This window comes from Marmota marmota, unplaced genomic scaffold, assembly GCF_001458135.2.
Source record: "Marmota marmota marmota unplaced genomic scaffold, marMar, whole genome shotgun sequence".
Classification (NCBI taxonomy): Eukaryota; Metazoa; Chordata; class Mammalia; order Rodentia; family Sciuridae; genus Marmota; species Marmota marmota.
The window spans coordinates 11,432,437-11,455,723 of NW_026000240.1; the positions used below are offsets into that span (position 1 = coordinate 11,432,437).

General features: G+C 46.2%; 1 protein-coding gene across 1 annotated transcript in view; it reads left to right on the forward strand.

The window, feature by feature from the left end:
• Positions 1–23,287, forward strand: part of Arhgef26 (Rho guanine nucleotide exchange factor 26) — a gene marked incomplete at its 5' end in the record, with an annotated part of 95,165 nt that continues 71,878 nt past the window's right edge. The window contains 4 exons of the mRNA XM_015486736.2: positions 1–624; positions 1,865–1,904; positions 5,196–5,341; positions 21,325–21,381. Coding sequence (XP_015342222.2) covers positions 1–624; positions 1,865–1,904; positions 5,196–5,341; positions 21,325–21,381 — 867 coding nt within the window. The remainder of the gene's footprint in view (positions 625–1,864; positions 1,905–5,195; positions 5,342–21,324; positions 21,382–23,287) is intronic.

The following is a 23,287-nucleotide window of genomic DNA, read 5'->3' on the forward strand; positions in this document are numbered from 1 at the left end:
GGCCCCGAGCGGAGCCCCGCAGGCTGGAGCGCCCGCGTAGTGCCCTCGCCCACTTCCAATGGCCATGTGCCCAAGCACAACTCTCCTGGCTCCGGCTCGCAGTCCAGTCCGCCAGTTAAGGACCCCGACCGGGGGCCCTCGAAACTCTCTCCTGCGCCCCAGAAAAGGTCCTCAGAACAAAAACTCCCTCTCCAAAGGCTGCCCTCCCAGGAGAACGAGCTCCCCGAGAACCCCTCGGTGGTCTTGAGCACAAACAGCCCCGCTGCCCTCAAAGTGGGTAAGCAGCAGATCATCCCCAAAAGCTTGGCCTCGGAAATTAAACTAAGTAAATCCAACAGTCAGAACGTGGAACCGCACAAGAGGCTGCTCAAGGTGCGCAGCATGGTGGAGGGCATCGGAGCGCCCCTGAGCCACGCGGGGGAGGAGAGCGAGGTGGAGAACGACGTGGACAGCCCGGGCTCTCTGCGGAGGGGCCTGCGGTCCACCTCCTATCGCAGGGCCGTGGTCAGTGGCTTTGACTTTGACAGCCCTACCAACTCAAAGAAGAAGAACAGAATGTCCCAGCCTGTTTTGAAAGCAGTGATGGAAGACAGGGAGAAGTTTTCCAGCCTGGGAAGGATCAAGGTAAGAGCGGCGAGCGTCTCTGTCATTCATCATGCCAAAAGTGAAGGTGTCGGTGGGAGGAAACCAGAGTGATCGTGCCTTTTCGGTTGTGTTTCTGCTGTGGTAACCTGTGCACATCTTTGGCTTGCCTTTGTGCTGCTGGCAGGCACGGAATGCAGTTCCATGCAGTTTTGTGGGTAGAAGTGAAGCCCAGTCACTTTTTAAACTCTGGCAAAAATTGAGGGAAGGAAAAAAAAAATTACTGCTAATTAAATATTGACCCCAAAGTTCTGAGCCCTTTTAATGCCAAAGAGGGTGGGAAGTACTACTCTTGCCTGTGGCCTAGCTATGTGGTATCCCTTTAGAGGTGACGGTCACAGCCCATAATGGGAAATGCTAATTCTCTTTTGAGATAGTTGATTATTTTTCTTCTTTTACTTGTTTTGTGGATGGTGACCATATACTTGACATCAGTTAAAATGTGAATTCCAAAGTCTATCACTAAAACCATGAAAGACACAGTTTGTTACCTTTTTTGTTGCTCATTTTTGTCATTACTGTCTTTAATTGTGTTTAATTCCTATTTTAAGCTCATGAATCCTTGAGTGCATTTAACACATGGGTAGCCCCAAACCTGAGATTTGGGTGTGTGGGATTGCTCCCTGATGTAGGCCTGGGAGTTGCAGTTAGTAACGGAGGGTCTACTGGGATGTAAAGACATAGGGAAACTAGAGAAGAATATTTTGGAGTGTGTGCTGCCTTCCCAGAAACAAGACCCATCTCAGTAATAGGGTGGAGATTCCTTTTGACAGACACATTTTTATATAGACTGGGCCCAGTCTATATAAATGTCACATATGTAATCATAAGCAAGCCTGTTTTGTTTTATAGTCCGTGGTCTTACGGAAAAGACATCACATAGCCTTCTCTGGGTTTTGTTGTCCAACTGTGTGAGTATAGCAGGGTTCTGGTCAACAGTACAGTGAATCACCAGTAGTGAAATGAGCTGAGCTGCCGGTCCTTGGAGGAGTCTCCCTCTGTTTTGACGGGGTGTGGGGGACATTATATTCATTTCTTCTACTGTTTGACTGAACTGTAGTTCTCATTTGAGTAAATTGCTCTAGGTATCTTCTGCTGTGTGCTTTTGGAAATCTAATGATTGCAACAAGAGAGTACTTTTACTTAAAATAGCTGTATTTTCTATTTGGCTTATTCATACATAGTTTGCTGTTTTTTTTTTCTTCCTTTTCTTTTCTCTTAGAAAAAAATGCTGAAAGGACAAGGAACATTTGATGGGGAAGGTAAGTAAGCATGTAATTTTCCAGACTTTATAGCTGTTTCAATGTGGAATCTCAATTATAAGTTGAAATCCAACTGCAGGAACAAAAACACTCGAGATGAGAAAGATGGCCAGCTCCTTTCCAGATTATATAGAGTTCTGCACCAAGCTTTAATTTTTATCTAGTAATAACAGTGGTGAATGAAATTATTGACATTTTTAATAAAGTGATGACTTTTTCAGTAAATGTCTTGCAATTTTTCTCTAATTTGATTCCAGTTCATCTCTCTGAAAAAAACAGAAATTAAGATCAAGCTCAGGCTTTTTAGTTAGAAATTCTGAGGTTGGCATTGACATCTGAAGCCATATTTCCTTTGGTCACATTTCCTTTGGCTCAATAGTCTTTCCCCCATATTTCCACATTTTATTTTCATTTCTGACTTCCTGTTTCCTTATTAAAGTTTTCATTTGGGAACATCTAACTCTCCTGGCTGTCAAAATGTATTATTAAGAATTTGTAACCCATATAGTATTTTTTTTTAAGGATTTCAGAAACAAAAGCGGCTTGAGCCAGGTGTTCAAATCCTAATCAGATTAGGGTTCTTTCTGTAAATAGGTGGGTCCGGTGTCAGCCAACTGGCAGGGCTTGAGCAGATCAGATCCAGCATGGCCCTCATGGGGCACAAGGGTCCTGGAGATTGTGAGACCACTTATCTTCTGTCATGCCTTGAATGCTGAGTGTGCCCAGCATCTAAAACAGAGAGGAAGGCTCTGCCTGGAAGTTCGTGTATACCACCCAGAGTTGTAAGTGGATGAGCTTGGGTGATTACAGAACATTCTCCTTATGTAATTTTTTCTTTTGTATGTTTGTGTGTGTGTGTGTGTGTGTGTGTGTGTGTGTGAGAGAGAGAGAGAGAGAGAGAGATACTGGGGATTGAACCCAGGTGCACTCTAGCACTAAGCTACCTACATTTCCAGCCTTCTTTATTTTTTTATTTTGAGACAGGTCCTCACTACATTGCCCTGGCTGGCCTGGAACTTGCAATCCTCCTGCCTCAGCCTCCCCAGTCACTGGAATTACAGGCATGTGCCACTGTGCCCAGCAGCCTGTATACTTTCTAGAAAGTTGGGTTTGACATTGTAACATTTAAAAAGGACTAATTTATAAAATCTTCTCATCGTACCAATCTTATTAGAGAACAATTGCTATGTGGAGAAGAAACCCAGGTATAGTGTATTAGCTAGTAAAAGTTCATTTCTCTGATTTCATAATTGAGGAAACTGGAGACGCAGAGCTTTATCAGCTTGTGCCCTGTGCCACAGCTGGTAGTAGCCAGTACTAGGTAGCAGGTTCTGCCTCTTGTACCACTGTGGATATGAGGTGAGCAGGGCACCTGTCCAACACCTACCCAGGGAGGGGCTTCACATCTTCTGAAATTTGATATTGATGGTGTGATCTTTGCCTCAGCTCCATTTTTTTGAGGTTTTTAAAAATCAGAGGGCAGATCATCATTGTCACCAGCTTTATCCTATTTCCTTTCACAAAAAGCTGTTTCTTGCCACTTCTCATATGCACACACAAAGAATGCAGGATTCTCAACAGTTAATTAGGAGCCAGTCTGCAGATCAGGAGGTGGTGTGCTCCAGCGTGAGAACCTGTGACACTGGGTTTCTGTCCTCCTGCATCTGCTCATCAGTTGAGTGACACTGAATGAGAACCTTATCCTCACTGAGCCCCAGTTTCATCCTGTGTGAATTGAGTGTAAGATTCCTGTTGTCATGTTGAGTGAGAAGGAATGGGACTCCCATCAACAAGGCTAGGCACAGACCCTCTGCCAGCCACTAAGTGCTTTCAAGCCTGGCGGGGGGAACCAGTTTTACATACCTGTTTCTCCTGTGCAGAAGACTGAAACTAAAATCTTGCTTAGACCCCAGCTACTTAAGACAGTGCCTGGGGGCTGTCTGCAGTTGGTAGGAGAAGAGGCAGGTATTTGCTTGACTTGGTAGAAAAGAAAGCCTTTCAAATTCCCTGGGCCCCAAGCCACACTCACAGTCATCCCCACTGAACTTGAATCTCTTCTGGTGTTCCCATCTCCTGCGTCCCAGTCGTGGGACCTGAAGACCTAGGAATGTCCTTGATGCCTCCCTTTCTGTGTCCCATGTCCAGGCTATCGCCCATCCTTCTTGACCACACAGCCCAGGTCGCCATCAGCAGTGATACCCCTAAAGCATCCTGGCTAGTCTCTGGGGTAGTCAGTGCTGCTCTGCAGTCTAAGCAGGCTTTCCTCCAGCGGCTCCATTGTATTCCGCACAGTGTGAAAGAAACTCGGTCCTTTTGTACTCTGGGTCAAACCCAGCTCTCTGACACTGCTGTAAAGCCCTGCGTGATTTGGACTGTTTGGCTGGTCTCTGTAAACCCTCCTCGCACAGTGTGACTCCTAGGCAAGCCGCGGACCCATCTTATTGACCCCCTTTAGTGATTTTGAGGTGTTGTTTCCTCTTGCTCCAGAGCCTGGCCTCCCTGCTCCTCCCGCATGCTGACCTACCAAGCAGACTCACCCCAGAGCCTTTGTCCTTGCGGTTCCTCTGGTGAGATGCTCTTTCCCAGCTGTAGTGTGGCTTGCTTTCTCTCTCTTTTATGCCTTGGATTAAATGTCACCTGTGTGAGGCCTTTCTAAACCACCTTACTTAAAATCTGCATATTGTTTTCCCAGCATTTCCTACCCCCTTTCATGTTTTATTTTTCTGCATGACAACTACTTCAGAAATCCTGTATCAGTTACTTGCTTGAGCATTGCAGGGCTCTCTCACTTTAATGTCAGCTCCATGAAGATTGAGATTTTTGAAGAAATCTTTGTTCCTTGTTGTAGACCTGCCAGTTGCTGGTGCCCGTGGGCCTTGTGTAAATGCCAGTTGAGTGTGTAGATGCATGAGTGAACAGGACTGTTTTCTTACTAAATCAGCTCACCTGGGTGTCTTGTTTTCCATTTTACCATCAGACCCCAGTGCTGGGTAGATGACAGTGAGCAGGTGAATGAACGGTGGTGGACCTTGGAGAATGCACGGTTCACGCATCAACCTGACATGAGTAAAGTGACCTAAGAGACTGTTTTCCATGAGTCGTGGACAGGGATATGGAAACTGGCTTCAGTTGGAATGTCATGTATTTTTCTTCAGTGACAAATCGGCTTTTTTTTTTTTTTTATCTGTTGTTGATTAGACCAGAGACCAAGTGGTGTGAAATTTGGAGGTTTGTTTAGAACAGTAGTAGTGATTGGGGCAGCAGTGACACTTCGGGCTTTTTTTCTTGTAGAAAATGCGGTCCTGTATCAGAACTACAAAGAGAAGGCTCTGGACATTGATTCTGATGAAGAGTCGGAGCCCCGAGAACAGAAGTTGGAGGAGAGGCTTGTGATTCACCATAAGCCACTGAGGTCCACCTGGAGCCAGCTCTCTGCGGTAAGTGTCCATCTGCTGTCCCTTCTGAGAGGGGGAAACCATTGTGGAAATTTGCAGTGGCATGGCCTTTACTCTGCCTGTCCGTGATCCCAGATCTCTAAGGAGAAGGACCTTGCAGATTGGGAAATGTCTCTCGAAACTCCACAGGCGATAGTGAGAATGCGAACTTTGAACAGGAAAATTAGGTCTTGATAAGGCGAGGAGCCTCAGGACTAGGGTTCTGTGGACTCTGGAAGCTTTCTACACTGTATCTTTTCTTCCTTGTTTCTGTACAGTGTATATGTGGTGATAATTCAGTGCTTCCTGAGCTCTGTCATAATCATGGCTGTCCTCATGTATATGTTCATCTGCATGTATGCTTGTCTATATTTGTATACATGTGTGTTGCGTAGCTGTATGTATGTATATGAATTACCTATGCAAAATAGGATACTTATTACAGTTCTTCCTTGGACATCTCATTTGAAATAGACACATCTATATTTTCTTAAGGTTAATTAATGAATGTTCCATCTTTGTTTTTCTCTGCCTTTGGTACTAGAGATTAACCCAGGGGCACTCAGCTGCTGAGCTACATCCCCAGCCCTATGTTTTATTTAAAGACAGGGGCTTGCTGAATTGCTTAGGGCCTTGCTAAGTTGCTGAGGCTGGCTTTGAACTCGTTATCCTCCTGCCTCAGCCTCTGAGCTGCTGAAGTTAGCGGTGTCCGCTACCACACCTGGCTGAATGTTTCATCGTGTGTGTGTGTGTGTGTGTGTGTGTGTATCTGACACTTACTTTTGGGTTGATGAGTAATTTCTCCTTTTTGCATCAAACATCTTTTTGCCTTTTTGCCATAATTTATTTTCCTCCTAGCTTACAGAATGTGGCAGTGTGATGCCTGATTCATCTGATGGGTTTGGGCAAAGCATTTGTGGAGCTCTAATGCATTTGCAAGTTGATAGTGCTTGGCTGGCTTGGGCCGTGGGAACATGGCATCAGAAACAAGCCTGCTCACCCCCAGAGTCCTCAGGCACTGTCCTGGCAGAGACCATGCTCTCCTGAGCTGCAGTGACGGTCGCTCACCACCAGGAATCTCATGTACTTAGGGAACCCACCAGTATAGGAAGAGGACTCATGTCTTAAGCTGTACAGCCAGGACCGTGACCATGCGTCAATACTAATGGTGGGGACAGCTTCTTGTTCCATCCGCCATCCCTCTTCCAACTGATATTAGTATTGAAAATTGTATAAACCAAGTCCTATCACCCTCCTACCTCCCAATTTTGTTCTAAGAAGAGTCTGGTGCCCCCAAGGTAGCAGGCGTATGGATGAGTGGTGCTGTGGTGTGGGGTCCTGAGAGCCATGGGGCTGCAGTGGGCAGGCCTTGCATAAATCCAGCAGCTCCTGCCTAGCTCAGCCTAGGTCCATACTGGGGAGCCATGTTGCTAGGTCTTCGGGCCCAGAAATCTGTACTTTGATGAGTATCTGCTTCCAAGTTTTAAAGAAATGTTGTGTGAACATAGCAAAATGTCTTGGCTCTTTGCTAAGAGTTTGCAGACTTGGCTCTTTGCTAAGATTTTGCAGTTTCTGTGGTGTTTTATGATTTGTTTGTGGTGAGGTGGTAACACCTATCCACAGAATTGGTGTATTAGGCAGCTCAAAGCGGACAGTCATGGGTCTGTGTGGCGCATCTTGTAGAGGACATGGACAGGACTGCTCTCTTGCCTTCTCTGGCAGCAGCTGAGTGTGTTAGCATCGGCCTTTGAGTGGCAGCTGCACTCTGGGCCGGCCTAGCTGCAGCACTGACAGCGAGGCTGGCACGGGTATGCCTCCTGGAGTCTGCTGTTCTTTAGTAAGCACGTGCGGTGCAGCTGGACAGAGGAGCCTGTCCTGTGGGTGTGTGTTTTCACTTGGGAAAGGGCCAACCAGCTGATGTGCCTTCTGAGGACAAAGTTGGTTTCAAGGAGCTCTCTCAAGGTAAAGTGTAAAATGACAAAGCAGGCCGTCCCATGGGTACACATGTACCTTGGATTTGAGTGTTCCCAATTGGATTCGAGTGTTTGTTGTGTTGTTTTGGCACTTCATTTCATCAAAGCAGTGTGATTGGACTTTGTCACCTAACATTGCTGAAGTATCTACCTGCATTTCCTTTGTGTTTTTTACATGTCCTTTCACATAAGTTTTACCTTAGTTTGTTATCAGGTATTTGACATATACAGAAAAGTAATAAATAAAGGTAAAAAGTAATAAGTAGAGGTCATCGATGGCTGTACTCACCCCCCAGGTTGAACACATCCTCACAGTTTAACCTGTTTTCTTTGGGCTCCACCGGGGTTTTAGACAGACCAGCTTAGCAGCCCGTGCTCCTCTCTCCTTTCCTCCTCTTTGCCTTCCCAGAGGGAATCACCATACTGGAGTTCTCCTCTGTCCTTCCCATATGGTTTTTCTGTCCACCAAGAAGGTGCAACCAGCTCTCGGTGTTAGGATAGTAGATATTTTAATACCCAAATACAGCTGTCCATTAGTAAGTGTGCAGGTTGCAGTTAGGGCCCTAAAGAGAGGCCGCTTGGCAAATGATTAACAACCCCCGCTGTGCCTTACACGCGATCAGCACCTCCACCTTCCTGCCTGAGCTGATTCCCTGATCCCTCCATGGAGAGGACCTGTAGCATTGAGAGCTGGCCTCAGAAGGCTTCTGCTGTCCATGTATTTCTGCATCACCCTTCTACCCTTCCATGCTTTACTTTTAATATATCAAATTGGTGGGGTTAGGGTTAATCTTTTTTTTTTTTTTGTACTGAGGATTGAACACAGGGGTACTTAATCACAGAGCCACATCCCCAGCCCTTTTTATATTTTATTTAGAGACAGGGTTTTGCTGAGTTGCTTAGTGCCTCACTAAGTTGCTGAGGCTGGCTTTGAACTCGAGATCCTCCTGCCTCAGCCTCCCGAGCCACAGGGATTATAGGAATGGGGTATTGTGCCCAGCTAGGGTTAATCTTTTATGCGTTGCTTTAATACAGAACTCTTTTTTGAGTAAGGCCTTGCCCCACAAAGAGAGTAGGACAAGACGTTTCTACACATCTTGACTTCCTGCTTGGTCAGGAGTGGGTGACAGCAAGTGTACATTAGCCACGGTTGATTATTTTCTAAAAAATCTCTTGTCTTTATTGCAAACACCTTCTTATCAGTTGACTGTAAGAAGCTTCACCCCTCTAGAGACTCTTGATGTTATGGCTGTTACATAAGGTCCTGAAGCCTTCCTTTTGTCGTGTAACTTAGCTGTTTGTTTATATGTCTCCTTTGGTTTCATTGGACAGTGCCAGGTAGGGCAGGGACCAGCCACACAGGTGACAGACGGTTCCCATTTACAGTGTTGCGACAGGTTTAACTGTCGTGGTCATCTAGGAGGAAGGGAGGAGTAGCTGTGTCAGAGAGGCATTTCATGGGGCCTCAGCAGAGTTCTGGAGTAGATAGGATCGCTATTCTGGAGTGGATAGGATCATGGAGTGGATAGGATCCTGGGGACTCTGTCATGCTGTGTCTCTGCCAGCAGACCCTCCAGGTAGAGGTGGGATGTTCTCTTGTGGTCAGGAGAGCAGCCTGGGCTCCCAGATCTCACTGGATGGGGACAGGCTCTCTCTTTGCCACACGATTGCCAAAGCATATAGATCTAGTCTTGGAAGCCAGGACGTCCTTTCCCGCGGGGAAGGCAGCTCCGTGCGCTGTGCTCTGGGCCTCGGGCAACACAGGGGTGTTTGAAATTCCTGGCGTGGTCCTGGCTCCTGGGTTGTGGCTGGGTGATTGTGGAAGGGATTTGAGGTTTTGAACTTGAGAAGTCATTTTTTTACCTCGGAAAATGATTACCTGGCATTGTGCCTGGACCCAAGGAACCTGCCGCACAGGTGAATCGCCCAGTGACTCACCTAAATCAGCACATGGGGACTAAGCCAGCAGTTCTTGGACCTCTGGGAGAAGCTTGTGGGTTTAAAGAAAAGTCTCGATTGTGTTCGCCAGGGCTGGAACACTGGGCGCTGCCCCAGTTCCGCCAGGTGTTCAGCCAGCGGGGACCTGGGTGACAAGTGAGCTTCAGGTTCCCAGAGCCCATCCTCTGAAGGGACCCGGAAGTGTGGAGATCGTCCTCTTCACGTGGGAAGATTTTGCCTGGAGAGCTTTCTTTGTGGTTTCCTTGTCCCATCCCCCCCACTGAGAAATGCTGTCCTGAAGCCTGTGTTTGCTGGTTCTCAGTGGCAGTGCCAGGTGCAGGCTCACTCAGTTGTGCCCTAACCATGGTTATTTGCCATGGGGCGTGTTTGCGTACTTTCTGTCACCTTGAAATGCCCGGTACCTTTGGAGAGGGTGTCCAGGCTCCAGAGGCCTGGGCAGAGACGTGGGCACACTTTCCACACCTAATATAGTCATCCCCTCCCATCCTGGGGCATTTGCTGACGTGGGCTTCGTGGGAGATCTTAAATCATCTCGAAGGGTTCTTCAGCTGACTGTAGATTTTGGACTCCTCCGTGTGTGGGGGCGGGGTGGTATATATTTTCATCAGCGCCCAGGAGCCGAACATAGCATGGCTGTCGGTGTCGTGTGAGATCTGGAACAAGCCCCCTGGTCTCTTGCATCCTGAACTCAGCTCTTCAAGGCACAGAATTTACCTTTGGGAAAATTTCTGGAACTTGCAGAATGAGAAAGGAAGAATTTTAAAACACGGGAATATAATTCCACTCAGCTCAAAATAAAACATACACTTTGGAGTCTTGCAGTTCAATCTGATGGCATTTATTTTAGAAATTCTACTCTGTGAAAGGCACAGTTTTGCTAAAAAATCAGAGCTTGACAAATGTAACCAACCTGAATATCATTCCCTTTGCAGAAATGCTGAATGCACTTAGAGGTCATAGAAAACTTTCATTTTTTTTTTTTTCCTAAATTTTCACTCTTGTCTGAATATTTACTTGTTCATTGTCTTGTTGTTTAAAATAGTTACTTCTGCAGTAATAAAAATTTTCATTTACAGTCTTACAACACAGCAATCTCACAAAGCTATTTTTTTTTCCATTTTAGGTGGTGATTAATGCCTTTTATTATATCCTTTGTGTTTAAAATATAGAAAATGTTCTCATTTTCCATGTCTGGCCTACTTTTAGACTCGTGGTTTAAGCAGTTGGGCTGAACTTTCAGCCCACAATTTCAGGCTGGACGTGGGACTTGGGAAATGCTTGGCTTATCCATAGCAATGGAGTCTTCGTGCCTAGACCTGAGGCCCTAACCGAGGTCCTTTCTGGCTGAGAGGTGAAGAAAGAGGATGGCCAGCTCTGGGCCAGGTGCCAGGCTCTGTGTGGTTTTGCCTTTTCAATGTAATTAGATTGTGCTATTCTCTTAACATCTTTGAGAATTAACTTTGACTTAAGTAACGAAACAGGCTGTGTCCTCCATGTAGAGAAGAATTCAAATAATTCGGATAAGACTAAAGCCTCCTGTCATCCTGACCTCCATCCCGCCCTACCTCTGTTCCCTGTAGATAATGCCGTTCTCAGTCTACATCATTCTCCTCAAAATTCACGTATGTGTACTTAAGAAAAAATGTAAATTCATGTATTTATATAAGTAATGTACAGATCATTTATTATACATAACTTTTTTTCCAGTTTTGGGGATTGAACCCAGGGGCGTTCTACCACTGAGCTTATTCACAATCATTCTAAAATATGTTTTTATTCTAAGATAGGGCTGACTGAGTTGCCCAGGCTGGCCTTGAACTTGCAATCCTCCTGCTCAGCTTCCTGCATTGCTGGTCTTACAGCCACCACGCCTGGCTCAGCACTTGCTTTTTCGGGTCTTTGTCTGAGCTACAGTGTTATAATTGTGCACTTTCCTGTTTGATGGGTGTATTTAGTCATCTTTCTTTTGTGGGGGTGGTTATATAGGCTTTGAGACTCAAAATATGAACCATGCACCTTTTTTTTAAAAACAAAGTTCACATAAATATATGTATTTATTCGTTTAGTTTCAGTCTGCGGTTATTTTTTTCTTGACTTCATCTCCAAGTACCAGAATCCCTTTACCATAGCTGAATGTGTTGGGTGCAGTCTTTGATGTTCATACCATCTTGAAAAGTTTTCTTTGGACTGTAACTCAGTGGTGAGTACCTGCTTCACATGCATGAGGCCTGGGTTCAATCCCCAGCACCAAAAAAGAAAAGTTTTTTTCTTAATCTCAATCACAGCAGCATTGAATTTTACATATCTGTCTGAAAAACAGAGATCAAGAATGAAACAACTCTGATTGGACTCAGTTTTTAAGGGCAGCACACACAGGACTCACATTACAGATCATCTGAGAGATGGGCTGTGTGTCCGAGTGATTGACGAGTGACCTCGTCACTCTTCAAGTCTCCATCCAGGGCCTGCTGCCCAAAGCCCTGTGCTGGGCACTGGAGACTGAAGGACTGGCTCACCTTGCTGTCAGGAGTGGTGACTCAGACATCACCTGTCACGAGCAGAGGCAGAGCTACAGCTACAGGAGCACTGGGAGGGACATGCAGGTGCTGCCGTAAGGTCCTGTGGGGAGGAGCACCTGTCTGGGAAAGGTGCTGTCAGTGTCAAAAGAAGGACGTCATCGGCCACCTGAGGTGTCCAGATGGAGAACTCCTAGGCTGAGATGCCGTGTGCACCAGCCCCCAGCGGGGACAGTGGGTGGGAGGAGCTGGAGTAAGGTTGGCTCCTACAGCTGGATGCCCATGGGAGCTCCCCTGTTCCTCTCATTTCTGGATAGTGGATGGTCCAAGCTCTGTCCTCCACCAGGTTCTGTGATCTGCACCTGTCATCTCCTCAGCCTGTGACTGTCAATACACGCCTGTGACTCCCCTAACCTCTTACTGTGAAATCAAATTGAACTGTGGACTCAGTCTACCTAGATTTACCTCTTGGGCAGGGGGACAGGATGCAGTGGAAACCAAAAGCAGCCCAGTCGGCAAGAGAACAGCGTGTTCAGATACCCACAGAGCAGGCCCGGGTGCTTCAGGAGCTCCCAGTGGCCAAGAAGGGCCCCAAAACACGGAGCCTTAGATCGTGGCTTCCATCTGTCGGGTGTGTTTGCCCTCTTGACCTTAAAGTGGCCTCTCCCTGGGTCTCCTCCCTTTGTCTAGTGATGGTACTGATTCTCAGGGCCTCCTGTGCACCCGGCTGGCCTCATAATGGTGGGAGAGCATCAGTGGCATGAAAATTGCTAAGGAACCTTTAAATATGGAATTAGTCTTTAAAAATTTGTTACTTGAATTTTGGGGTTTTATTTGGAAGAATTATAGCTTGCTGATGTTCTAGGTGATGAGTCTGTACTGCTTTTAGATTATTAGGATATTTGTTCCCTGTATTTCTGTTATTTGAGACAGTAAGAAGGGTGAGGTAAGTGGACGGTGGCAAGTGTTAGTGCCAGGAACAAACTTACAGCTTCACCCCCTTAATGCTGGCGATTCCCTGCCCTCCGCCCGGCTGTGGCAACAGCCATGGAGCCACTCTTACTCTGTGTGGCGGGGGACCCTTCTTCTGGTAGTGGTGGCCAAAGGAGCAGGTTTCTGTCTGCCCAGCAGAGCAACAGGGAGCCCTTCTGTCCATGGGGTCAGAGTCTCTGTGTGAGCAGGCAGGCAGGGACTGGCCTGCAGGAGGGCAGAAGCTGGGGGACCTGCCGGGGTCATCAAGGATCGATTGGTTTGCTGGCAGTTAAATGATTGACCTGGTCTTTGCAGAGGACTCATCGCATGCTGGAGATCGTACATAACAGTTTTTTCAGCCTCAGGATTAGTGTGCGAGGGCAGGTGCTCGTCTCTGCTTTGTATCAAGGCAGCTGAGACTCTGGGATGTTACGCCTGACCACTGTCTTGCTTGTCCTGCTGTCTTAAGGTCCTAAGATGACCTGGAGAAGAGCCTCTGAAGATTCCTCAGAGAGTGGACACATGTGCTGAGGTCTCAGGAGGGCAGGCACTGTTGCCCTCAGTGACTCTCTGTCTTCTTGTGAATTGACTTCTTTCCCTTTTCTGTGTGTCTGCTCTTCCTTCTGAGAGCTCTTATGCACTAGTTTGACTTTCTACCACTTAGACTTGAGGTCAACAAACAGGGCCCTCCCTGTCTCTTGAACTGTCTTCTTGAATTGTCCATATTAAACGACCCACTTTCCTCATGAGAGAGAGGATTATTGGCTCAGCCACTTCCCCACTTAGGAGGTCACTAAAAATGTGTTGTCCTTGGGCCAGGTACTGCTCTGTTCTGGGTGGCTTGGGCCTCCATGATGCACTGTGGTGTGGCACGTGGTAGCTGTGGGCAGGTTCTTTTGTATAAGTTGTGAACAAGCAGCTTTTGTTGCAGAGGTCTGTGGGACTATGCTAAGTGACCAAGACTGGTCGGCGTTTGCACATCAAGGCATGGGTGTTGCAACCTGGTCTACATCAGTGGCTTAGAATGAGGAATACATTTTATCTCGTGTCCCCCGTATGTGGGTTCTAATGTGTATGTGGGTCCTAATGTGTATGTGGGTGCATACTTATGTGTGTGTTCAACAAAAGTTTGGCCAACAGAAATTACTGTCGATACTTGGAATGCATCATGATATTTTGTGTTCTAGGCTTTCTGTTTTGCTACTTTTGAAGAAATAACAGTCGGGGATCCGACTGTTATTTAGTTTGAAGAGTGCTAGTATCTGACTTTGAACCTCGCTTGTATTCTGCTGCCTTGCAGTGGATGGGCAGGTGACACAAACCTGAAACCTGCTGAACGCCATGAACTTAGAATGTGGTCCAGAAGACAACAGGGGTGAAGTGCCTATGGAGGGTTTTGGAAGACTGTGGAGCAGAGTGACAGAGGGAACGGGGCAGAGCTCCAAGAGAGCAGGGAGGGTCGGGAGCTGTCGGCCAGGAGCGTGCAGCAAAGCAGATGGGCCAGACAGGCAGAGGAGAAGCCGGGAACCAAAGCACAGCGCGTCCTAAGAGGAGCAGACAGGACGGTTCTGAGTTGCTGTCCAGGGCTGCAGACAGTGAAGTGATTCCTGTCCAGTGAGACCTCCGTGCCTTATGCAGCTAATGGAAAGTTCCTTCTCCCTTGTTTTTCTGAAACAAGGTTTAGCTCAGGTTGGTTTTTACTGCAAACCTGAGAAAGTGACTTCACTGGCAATGCTGTTCTCCATCACTCCTTGTTTTGGATTCTGTCATTTCTGTGCATCTGCCGCTTTGTGAAAGTAACAGACAAAACCAGATGGGAGCCAGAGCGTCCTGCGGTCCCGTCCCACCTTTGCCCACAGGTGGTCTCTGCCAGAGCAGGACCTCAGCCCCTGTTGACTCAGGCCTGAGTGTGTGTTCGGGCGTCTCCTGGGCTCCGTCCCTCTCCTGGGCTCTGTCCCCACTCTGCTCTGCTGCCTGTCACCCGTCATTCTCAGCACTGCCTCTGAAGCCCTTGCCTGGTCTGGACCTGTCTCAGAATCTCTCTCTCGTCACCTCCCTTTGCCTTTGCTGTATTCCTTCTGTCTGTGGCGGTCACCTCGCTGTTCCCAGCTTCCCCCTGGGTGACAGCAAAGAAGCACAGGTGCTGCTCACCCGGCTCCACTCTGTGCCCTCTTTATCTAATTGTTTTTAAGAGAGGATGTAGAAACACTTTAGTTTTTGTCATTTAAATGACCCTTTTATTTCAAAGCCAAGACATACTTATTATAGGAAAATCAGAAACTACCAGTAAAGAAAAAGAAGAAAATTAAAATGAGTTGAAATCCCTACTTTGATCCAATCACTATTGACAATTGGGTAAATGACCTTTTAGATTTGTTTTGTTTTGTTTTTCCAAAATAGAGATTGTCTATTTTGTCTATTTGTTCCTTCCTTCCTTCCTTCCTTCCTTCCTTCTCTTTCTCTCTCTCTCTCTCTCTTTCTTTTTTTTAATAGAGATTGCCTTTTTTTTTTTTTTTAAAGCAAAAATTTAGTAGTTCAGGGACAGTTTTATTGCCTGGTTTTCCTATGGAGTGTCTTCACCTGAAGTTCTGTCTGTTTGTTCTCCGCACAGTGTTGTGGATGACTTCTGGTGTTGCTGAACTTCCTTCCTCACCTTTTTAAAGTGCACATACCCTTTTATCATGTAAGTGGGCGCTTGATTCTTTTAAGGATTTCACTGATGTTAGTCAGAAGCTTGTTTATCTTTTGAAGTTCTTTAGAAGAGCTGATTGAGTTCTTTAAGTAATGGTGTCTGCATGCCGGTGGTGATGCAGATGCCCACTCAGCAGGGGGACCTGACAGCAGGCAGGCTGGCAGTGCTAGCCTCTGCCCGTTCCCAGTCTCTCGGCTGTAGCTGCCCTCAGGCTGGCCTGCACCTCCGTGGTTTATTAAATACTACGCTTTTTGGAACTGTTCATCTTTTATCACGTAACCTCATGGACTTGCCTCCTGCCCACAGCCATTCACTGTCACCCTGTTTGCTTCTTGGCATTGACTTTGCACGTGTGAACCTCGATTCCCCAGCTGACTGCTGTGGGTCTGTGAGAGCCGCTTCTTGTACTCATTTAGAGATGGAGAATGAATAAACCCAGGCTCAAGTTCAGTAGCCCAGAGAGTCAGAGAGATGAATTCATTTAGTAGGAGACATTTGAGGACCAACCTGAAAAAGTTAGATCCCCGGGGGCCCTGCTGCCAGCAGAGCGTCCCCCCTGCTGCGGGAACCAGGAGTGCACTGAGACACGGTTTTGGGGGTGTGCCTCAAGGGGACTTGATTCAGGGCAAGAGGAGCTGCAGATGATAACTCAGAAGTTTATACCAGCGTTTCAGAGGTCAGCGTGCTTCTGTAGTGAGGAGCTCAGGCCTGGCAGGGCCAGACAGGCTGGTCTGAGCGGCCGACTTGGCTGTGTCCATGTTCTTCACTTGTAACCGGGCACAGTAACACTCTCCTTGCAGGGTTCTGAGGCTCAGAGGCTTGGAAAGAACCGTATCTGTTACACGGGAAGCCTATGGTTGAATGGTAGTGTGGAGGTGAATTCAGGCCAGCAGGTACTCTGGATGGGGAATTGGCTACAGGTGGAGCTGGCTGCAGATGAAGGCTCTAGTCTTGTCACTTCCGTCACGCACACAGCTGAGGTTCTCATACGTTTAATTTCCTTCGCATTTGTGGTGTGTGCTCTTGGCTCGCATCTGTGTGGCTACCCGGGAGCGCTGGCCTGCTCTGCCTGGCTCACCTTTGTTCTGCTAGGCCTGATGGTGCCCGCTGCAGCTGAGGGCTTGCTGTTTCTTGAAATCCAAGAACTTTGGTAGGGTTGGAGAATTGAGCTGAACAACAGAAGATCAGAGACTTCAGAGTCTTCTTGAACAAATGAACCAGGCATGTCACTGGGCACAGTTTGTTAAATGTGCCCGTGTTTTCTACTTTCCTTGGTTCATTCCTGTATATCTATATATATATTTTTTATTTTAATGTATTTTTTTCTGTTTTTACATTCTATTCTTTGAAAGAATGATGCCCTCCCCATCTTGACCTTGTCTGACCTTTGTGTACACAGCTCTCTGACCCGTGATGTTCTCTGGGAGCGTAGCTTAGGTCATGTGGTATCTGAGGATCTTTCCCTGTGGATGAAGTGGGGCTAGAGCAAGCCTGTGGGGTCTGGTTACAGAGGACCCTATTTCTGGACCCTGACAGATTGTTCATTTGGGGGACATTAAACAGACTCTCATGGTTGCTGTCTCCAAGTTAATTGCAGTGATAACCTCTAGATCTTCTGTAACTCAGGGATGAGTCTGGTTGTGTTGAGTCTGAAGATGGGCCTGGGGGTATAATTTTACTTTGCAGTCTCTTCCCCCTGAACTCTGGGGTGAAGAGGTTCCATCATGGAGCATCACCCAGGAATAGCAGCTCATGTTCAGCAAGTGGGTGAACCAGGCACATTGAGAGGGCTTATTTTAAAAGGGTATCCAGTGTGAGTGAGTGCTGTATGGAGCCCCGAGTGGTCCTGCATTGTATACAGCGGGTGTCAGTTATAACTGGCTGTGTCTCTGAGTCTGGTTGTTCAGTCTCTGGGGGTCCTCCCATGAATGCTCTTTTCCTGGCTGTTGGGGAATACCAACACCTATCTTCTTGGGAAAGGGCATCAAGTTACGGAGATGCCCCAGCACATGGCCCTGTTCTCCACACAGAAAATGATGATCTGATCCACCAAGAGGTTCTGTTCTTCTCACTCTCCATAGAGATGGGACTGACTCTATGCACAGACAGGCTGGGTGTAGAGGGTGTTGGTATTCTGTGTGGGGCTGAGCTTGGCTTTGTCACCTGTTTCTGTCTGGGCCAGAGAACACTGAGCAGTGTGTGGATCTCCTGACCTGGTTCACTGCAAGACAAAGAGGTTTAGAGTGACTGGCCGGTGCGCTAATGGAGCCTCTGGCTGAGGCTGTGGGTCCCTTCCTGGGACAGTCATGTGTGAAGCTCAGACTGGCAGATGCCCTAGTGTGGGCTGCTGCCACAGCTGCCATGAACTGGGTCACTGTGAACAACAGAGACTTCCTCCTGCAGTTCTGGAGTCTGAGCACAGTCAGGCTGACTTGGCCCGTGGTGAGGGGCTGTTTTCTGGCTCATACAAAGCTCCTTCCTGCCATGTGTTCACATGGTGGCAGGGCCAGGGGTCTCTCTGGGGCCTATTTTTATAAAGGCAGTAATCAAGCTGGCCTGGTGGCACACGCCTATAATCCCAATGACACAGAAGACTGAGGCAGGAGGATTACAAGTTCAAGGCCAGTTTCCTAATTTAGCAAGGCCTTAAGCAACTTAGTGAGACCCTGTCTTGAAATAAAAAGGGCTGAAGATGTGGCTCAGTGCTAGAGCACCCCGGATCAATCTCTGGTACCAGCAAAACAAATCAGCAAGCATAAAGGTGCTAATTCCATTTGCTGGGACACTACCTTCATGATCCAATCACCTCCTCAAAGATGCTGTGGCCTAATAATATCACCTAGGGTCTGGGATTTGAATGTGAATTCTGGGGAGACACAAACATTCAGACCATATGACGAGATGTCAAGAAGGAAGTTAGCATGAGTTTTAGATGAAGGGTCTAATAGTTATTTAACTGTAGTCAGTTGTTAATTTCTGTCTCATTTGAATATGCAAAATACATAGGTTTCAAATATCATAGATGAAAAATTTTAATATTGATTGCAACAGCAAATGTATATCTTACAATTAAGAATTTAGAACTTTGACATCATCAATGAGTTCTCTGCATTCATTCTCTTGAAAAGCCTCAGATATGTCTTCCTATTTTTTAACAGATTAGAAGAGTAGTCTGGCAAATTCTGTTCTTTTATTTAAATCAATGTTTAAACGTTGAAGATACTGACATGTGTTCAACTTTGTCTAGAGTCTGCCATGGCTAGATTAGAACGGCTTGATAGGTTGATTAGATCATGCCAAAGCCAAGGAGTTCTTAGAGCTTATAGACTGTTTCTGCAATTTTACTTGTTGCGGATGTACCTAAATCACCTTACACCATCAAGGAATAGGAAAGATCAAGTGAGTTGCTTGGCTAGCTGGGTGGTCCTATCTGTATGCAGTTGGAGCTTCCAATATGATTTTTTTTGTTTTTGTTTTTCTGAATAGGTCTCAGGGTATGGCCCTTGCTGGCTTCAAGGTCACAGGCATAAGCCTTCCTCCCACCTCAGCCTCTAGAGTAGCTGGGCTTACAGGTGCACACCACCTGCATCGGCGTGGCTTCCCTGTGTGGGAGGCTTGCCCTGTGGCCTCTGGGCTTGTCTGGGAGGCCAGTTCATTGTTCAGCAAGCATTGAGGGGAAGAGTTCAGCTTTCAGCTTGGGGATAGGAGGCTGTGTTTGGCCTCAGGTCTGAATCCCATTTTTCAAACATGGTAGACAGTGAAGCTCATACTGTGAGCTTATTCTGAAGAATTTTAATTTCTTTCACTTTTTGGTACCACAACAGGCCTGGTAGGAGTTAGAAGCTGGTTAGAAGTTTTCCACAGAAAATCTGGGCCATGTTAAACTCGACAGTACTTTAGATTCTCTTAGCAAAGACTTGCAAACTGCAGAAAGCATTTGCATTTTAAGACTACGTAGGTGCAAACACGTTTACACACACCTTTAAAAATAATGCATAAGAAGCCTGGGCCTCCAGTGGTCCTGACTCAGGTTTACTGAGAAGGTCCCTGTTCCCAGTTGGGAGGTTTCCGAGGGTGTTTCTCAGGTAATAACTCCTGTTCTCTTCTGGCCCTCGCCCTCCTTCCCGCCCTGTCTGTCTCTACTTGACGTTGTCCCCTGTGGCTACCTCCTCCTCTGGCTTTCTCTGCCTTCTGTTCTGTCCCCAAGGCCCCCTTCCAGGACTGTCTGTTTCTCCTGGATCCTCTATCTCCACACAAGCCCCATCCTCTGAAGGCATCCGGCCTGCTCATAATCTGGAGCTCCCAGACACCTGCTCTCAGGGGCCTCAGGAGGACAGAATGAGTCCTCTTTCTTTGTCCTGTGCACAGTGTGGAAGGTCCAGGCCAAGAGGGCAGACGGGGAGGACAGGCCCGGGCAGTGTCCTGGCAGCCAGCCAGGAGGGACTGCTTTGTCATAACCCTCCAGAGCAAACTCCCAGACTCCCCACATATGCTCCAGTTCAGCTGCCAAATCATAATTAAAAAACGCTTCCTGGAGTCTTTTTTTTTAATGAGGGTCGGTAGTTTTGTGTGGGTTGCTGGGATATTAGTGGGACTGTGTGGCTGAAAGGGTGTTTTGCAATTTGTCATGTTAGTATTAAAGACGGTGACGGTTGTGTGCACTAGCGCTTTACCTTCTGCAAATGACTTCTCCCCCAAAATATCAACTACTTGAGCTCTGGGTCCCCCCTGACTTTGGATGGGGGGGCCAGACTCTTACACCTCAGCACAGGGCTGGTGCCTAGCAGGTGTCTGAGTCCAGGTGCTTCATCCTCCTCCCCTGAAGAGTTTCAGGAATGAGCTGCATCTGGACGGAGATGCCAGTGGCACGGAAGTCCTTGCTGTGACCTCACCTGTGGATCTTGTGGACACGGTGTCTGCAGGTCCCTGTGTCAAAGTTGTGTCAAGCAGGAAATCCTGTGCAGTCCTCACCGGGGTCAGCAAAGGCAGCTCTGTAGGGTTTCATTCTGTTTGCTAGCCTCCCCCCTTATTAAGAGTGTGTGGAAGGCTTTTGCCATGAATTCCTGCTGACAGGTTGACCCAGGGTCAGGATGGTGGGTGAGGCTGAGGACATTCCATGATACGTGTGGACAAAAAAAAATAACAAATGGAAAATTTGCTGGGGGGTAAGAGTGTGGCTTCCCATCCAAAGTCAGGGGGGACCCAGAGCTGGCATGAAAGGGGGTCTTGGTGCTGGTACCTCACCAGAGATGGGGTGCTATCCTGAGAGCAGGGGCCTTGGGCCCTCGGCCTAGGGCTGTCAGGCCTGGATGCAGACCCTGTCTACTCCTGTCAGCTGTGGACTCAGTTCATGCCCAGAGCAGCTGCTCATTTTCTATCTGATTTTCTCATTTATGATTTGGGAGATTAATTAGATAACTTATTTTAAAAATATCCAGAACTAAGAGTGGAACAAAAATGCTCAACCTGAAAGAATTGTGTTGTACATACTTTTTAGTTCTTTAATGCTGAACAATGCACATTTATTATTGTGACTAAACTCTGAGGATTTGAGAGCTCCTAATTTGACATTTTGCAGATTTTTTTTTTTTTATGCTGGTGATTGAAACAAGGAACACTTAACCACAGAGCCACATCCCCAGGCCTTTTTATTTTGAGACAGGGTCATGCTAAATTGCTTAGGGCCTCACCAAGTGGCTGAGGCTGGCTAGGAACTTGCAGTCTTCCTGCCTCAGCCTCCCGAGTTGCTGGGGTTACAGGTCTGCACCACCACACCTAGCTGCAGAATGGATTTTTGAGGGCAGAGTTATGCTTTATGTAATAAAGAAATTGTCAAAGTAAATGAGTTCAACTCTATTTTGCTTTCTCTCCTAGGTAAAAAGAAATGGGTTGTCCCAGACAGTCAGCCAGGAAGAAAGAAAGAGACAAGAGGTACGCTTCCAGAATAGGTGCTTGAGCTGGGGCGTGGGGGGTGGCTCCTGTGCACTCTGTGGTATTATTCTCTGAAAACACGTTTGTTTGTTTTTTCTTTGTTTTACAAAAACAACATGTGGCCATTGTTAAATAAAGCTACCCACACAGAGCCCTCCTAAAAGAAAAGTTTTATGTATTTTAACACCATTTGCCTTTAAGCAACAAAGTACCTAGTCTAGGAGTTTAAAGTGGAAGAAATATTTTGAAAAATGGAACAGTCTAGAATTGACAGGCAGGTTGGTGGAAACACTGGCAAGGTCTGAATGAAGAGTACACGCTGATCTGTAGACAAAGGGACCCTGGGTGTTAATGTCAGCAGGGGAAGGCTTATGTGAGGCTCTGAGCTTTCTGGCAGTTTTCTGTAACTCAAAAAGAACAACAGAATGCAAAGCTTATTCGATGAAAACTAAGATAATAGGGTTTTACAACTTGAAGTTTAAATCAGTGCAGCTTAAAAAAAAAAAAAGAAAACTGCTCATTGAGGTAAAACTGTGACATTCTTAAGAATGTCATTCCTCTGTCTCAGGCGTGTTTGTACACATACAGATGTGAACACAGACTCATTCCTCCAAAGACACAGGAATATTTATTTCACTGGAATAAAATAAAGCCAAAGAAAGGTCTAGTGTTTGACTATTTAAGCTTAAAGAAAGCGGACCAGAGTACAGAACTTCCGTGTACCCACCACCGAGAATCAACAAATGTATTACATTTAAAATTTTTCTTTATATTTTTTAAAAGAAAATAAAACTTTTGACAAAATAGAAGTCCTGCATTCTCTTGATAACCCCATTCCCTTTGTCTCCCCAGAGACAACTATCATGAATTAGTGCATAATTTTCCAACCAATCTGTGTTTTAAAATCATGCATTACATGTACATTTATGAGTACTCGTGTTTTAAAATATATATATAAATGATATAAATCTGTACATATTTTTCAGTTACTTGCGTTTTACACTTAACATTGTTTTTGAGAATCATCTGTTAATGTAAAATCATTCATTCTGGCTACTATGTAGTATTCCACTCTGGGAATACCACCTTTTCAAAATTTTATCTATTTTCCTAATGATGGACAAGTGGGTGTTACAGACTTTCCCCCTCTCTTGTTAACATGTGCCATAAGGAGTTTCTCTCACCTAGTAGATAAATTGAAGAGCTTCTCCAAAGTCCTAATTCCATTAGAACATTCTTTGTCTTTTAAATCTTATACATTTGACTTTATCTATTTCTATTATAATCTGAAAATGTCTGTTCGGATTTATGACATAAAAAAGTAATGACAGCTGGTTTGGTGGCCATGCCTGTAATCCCAGCTATTCAAATACCTGAGGCAGAATTGCAAGTTGGAAGCCAGCCTCAGTAACTTGGTGAGACCCTCTCTCAAAATAAAATGGGCTGGGGATGAAGCTCAGTGGTAGAGCACCCCAGTCAGTCCCTAGCACCATTGCCACCAAAACGAGAGAAAATAACACAGACACACACACACACACACACACACACACACAGCAACAGGAAAACCCCAATAGTCCCAAACCTAACTTTATGGTTTCTTTCATATTCTAAATAGGTATTTTTAGTAGGTGTAACTTAATTGGCTAGTTACACTTGGTTGCAGGATATTTTAGCAATTATTGCATTAACTTTATTAAGCTAGTGCTTTTCCCCTTTGCTGTGATCTATTCTGTGTAGTTGATTATATGTTTTTGCTTCAGTCTTTGTGTTTTGGATCTGACTACACAATCCTTTGCTGTTGATAGTGTCTGAAGTCGTTCTGAGCACCATATCCAGCCATTGTTTTTGGCCAGGAAGGGAATTTTCTTTAGTGCCTTATAGTTCTTGGGGATAATTGTATTGATGG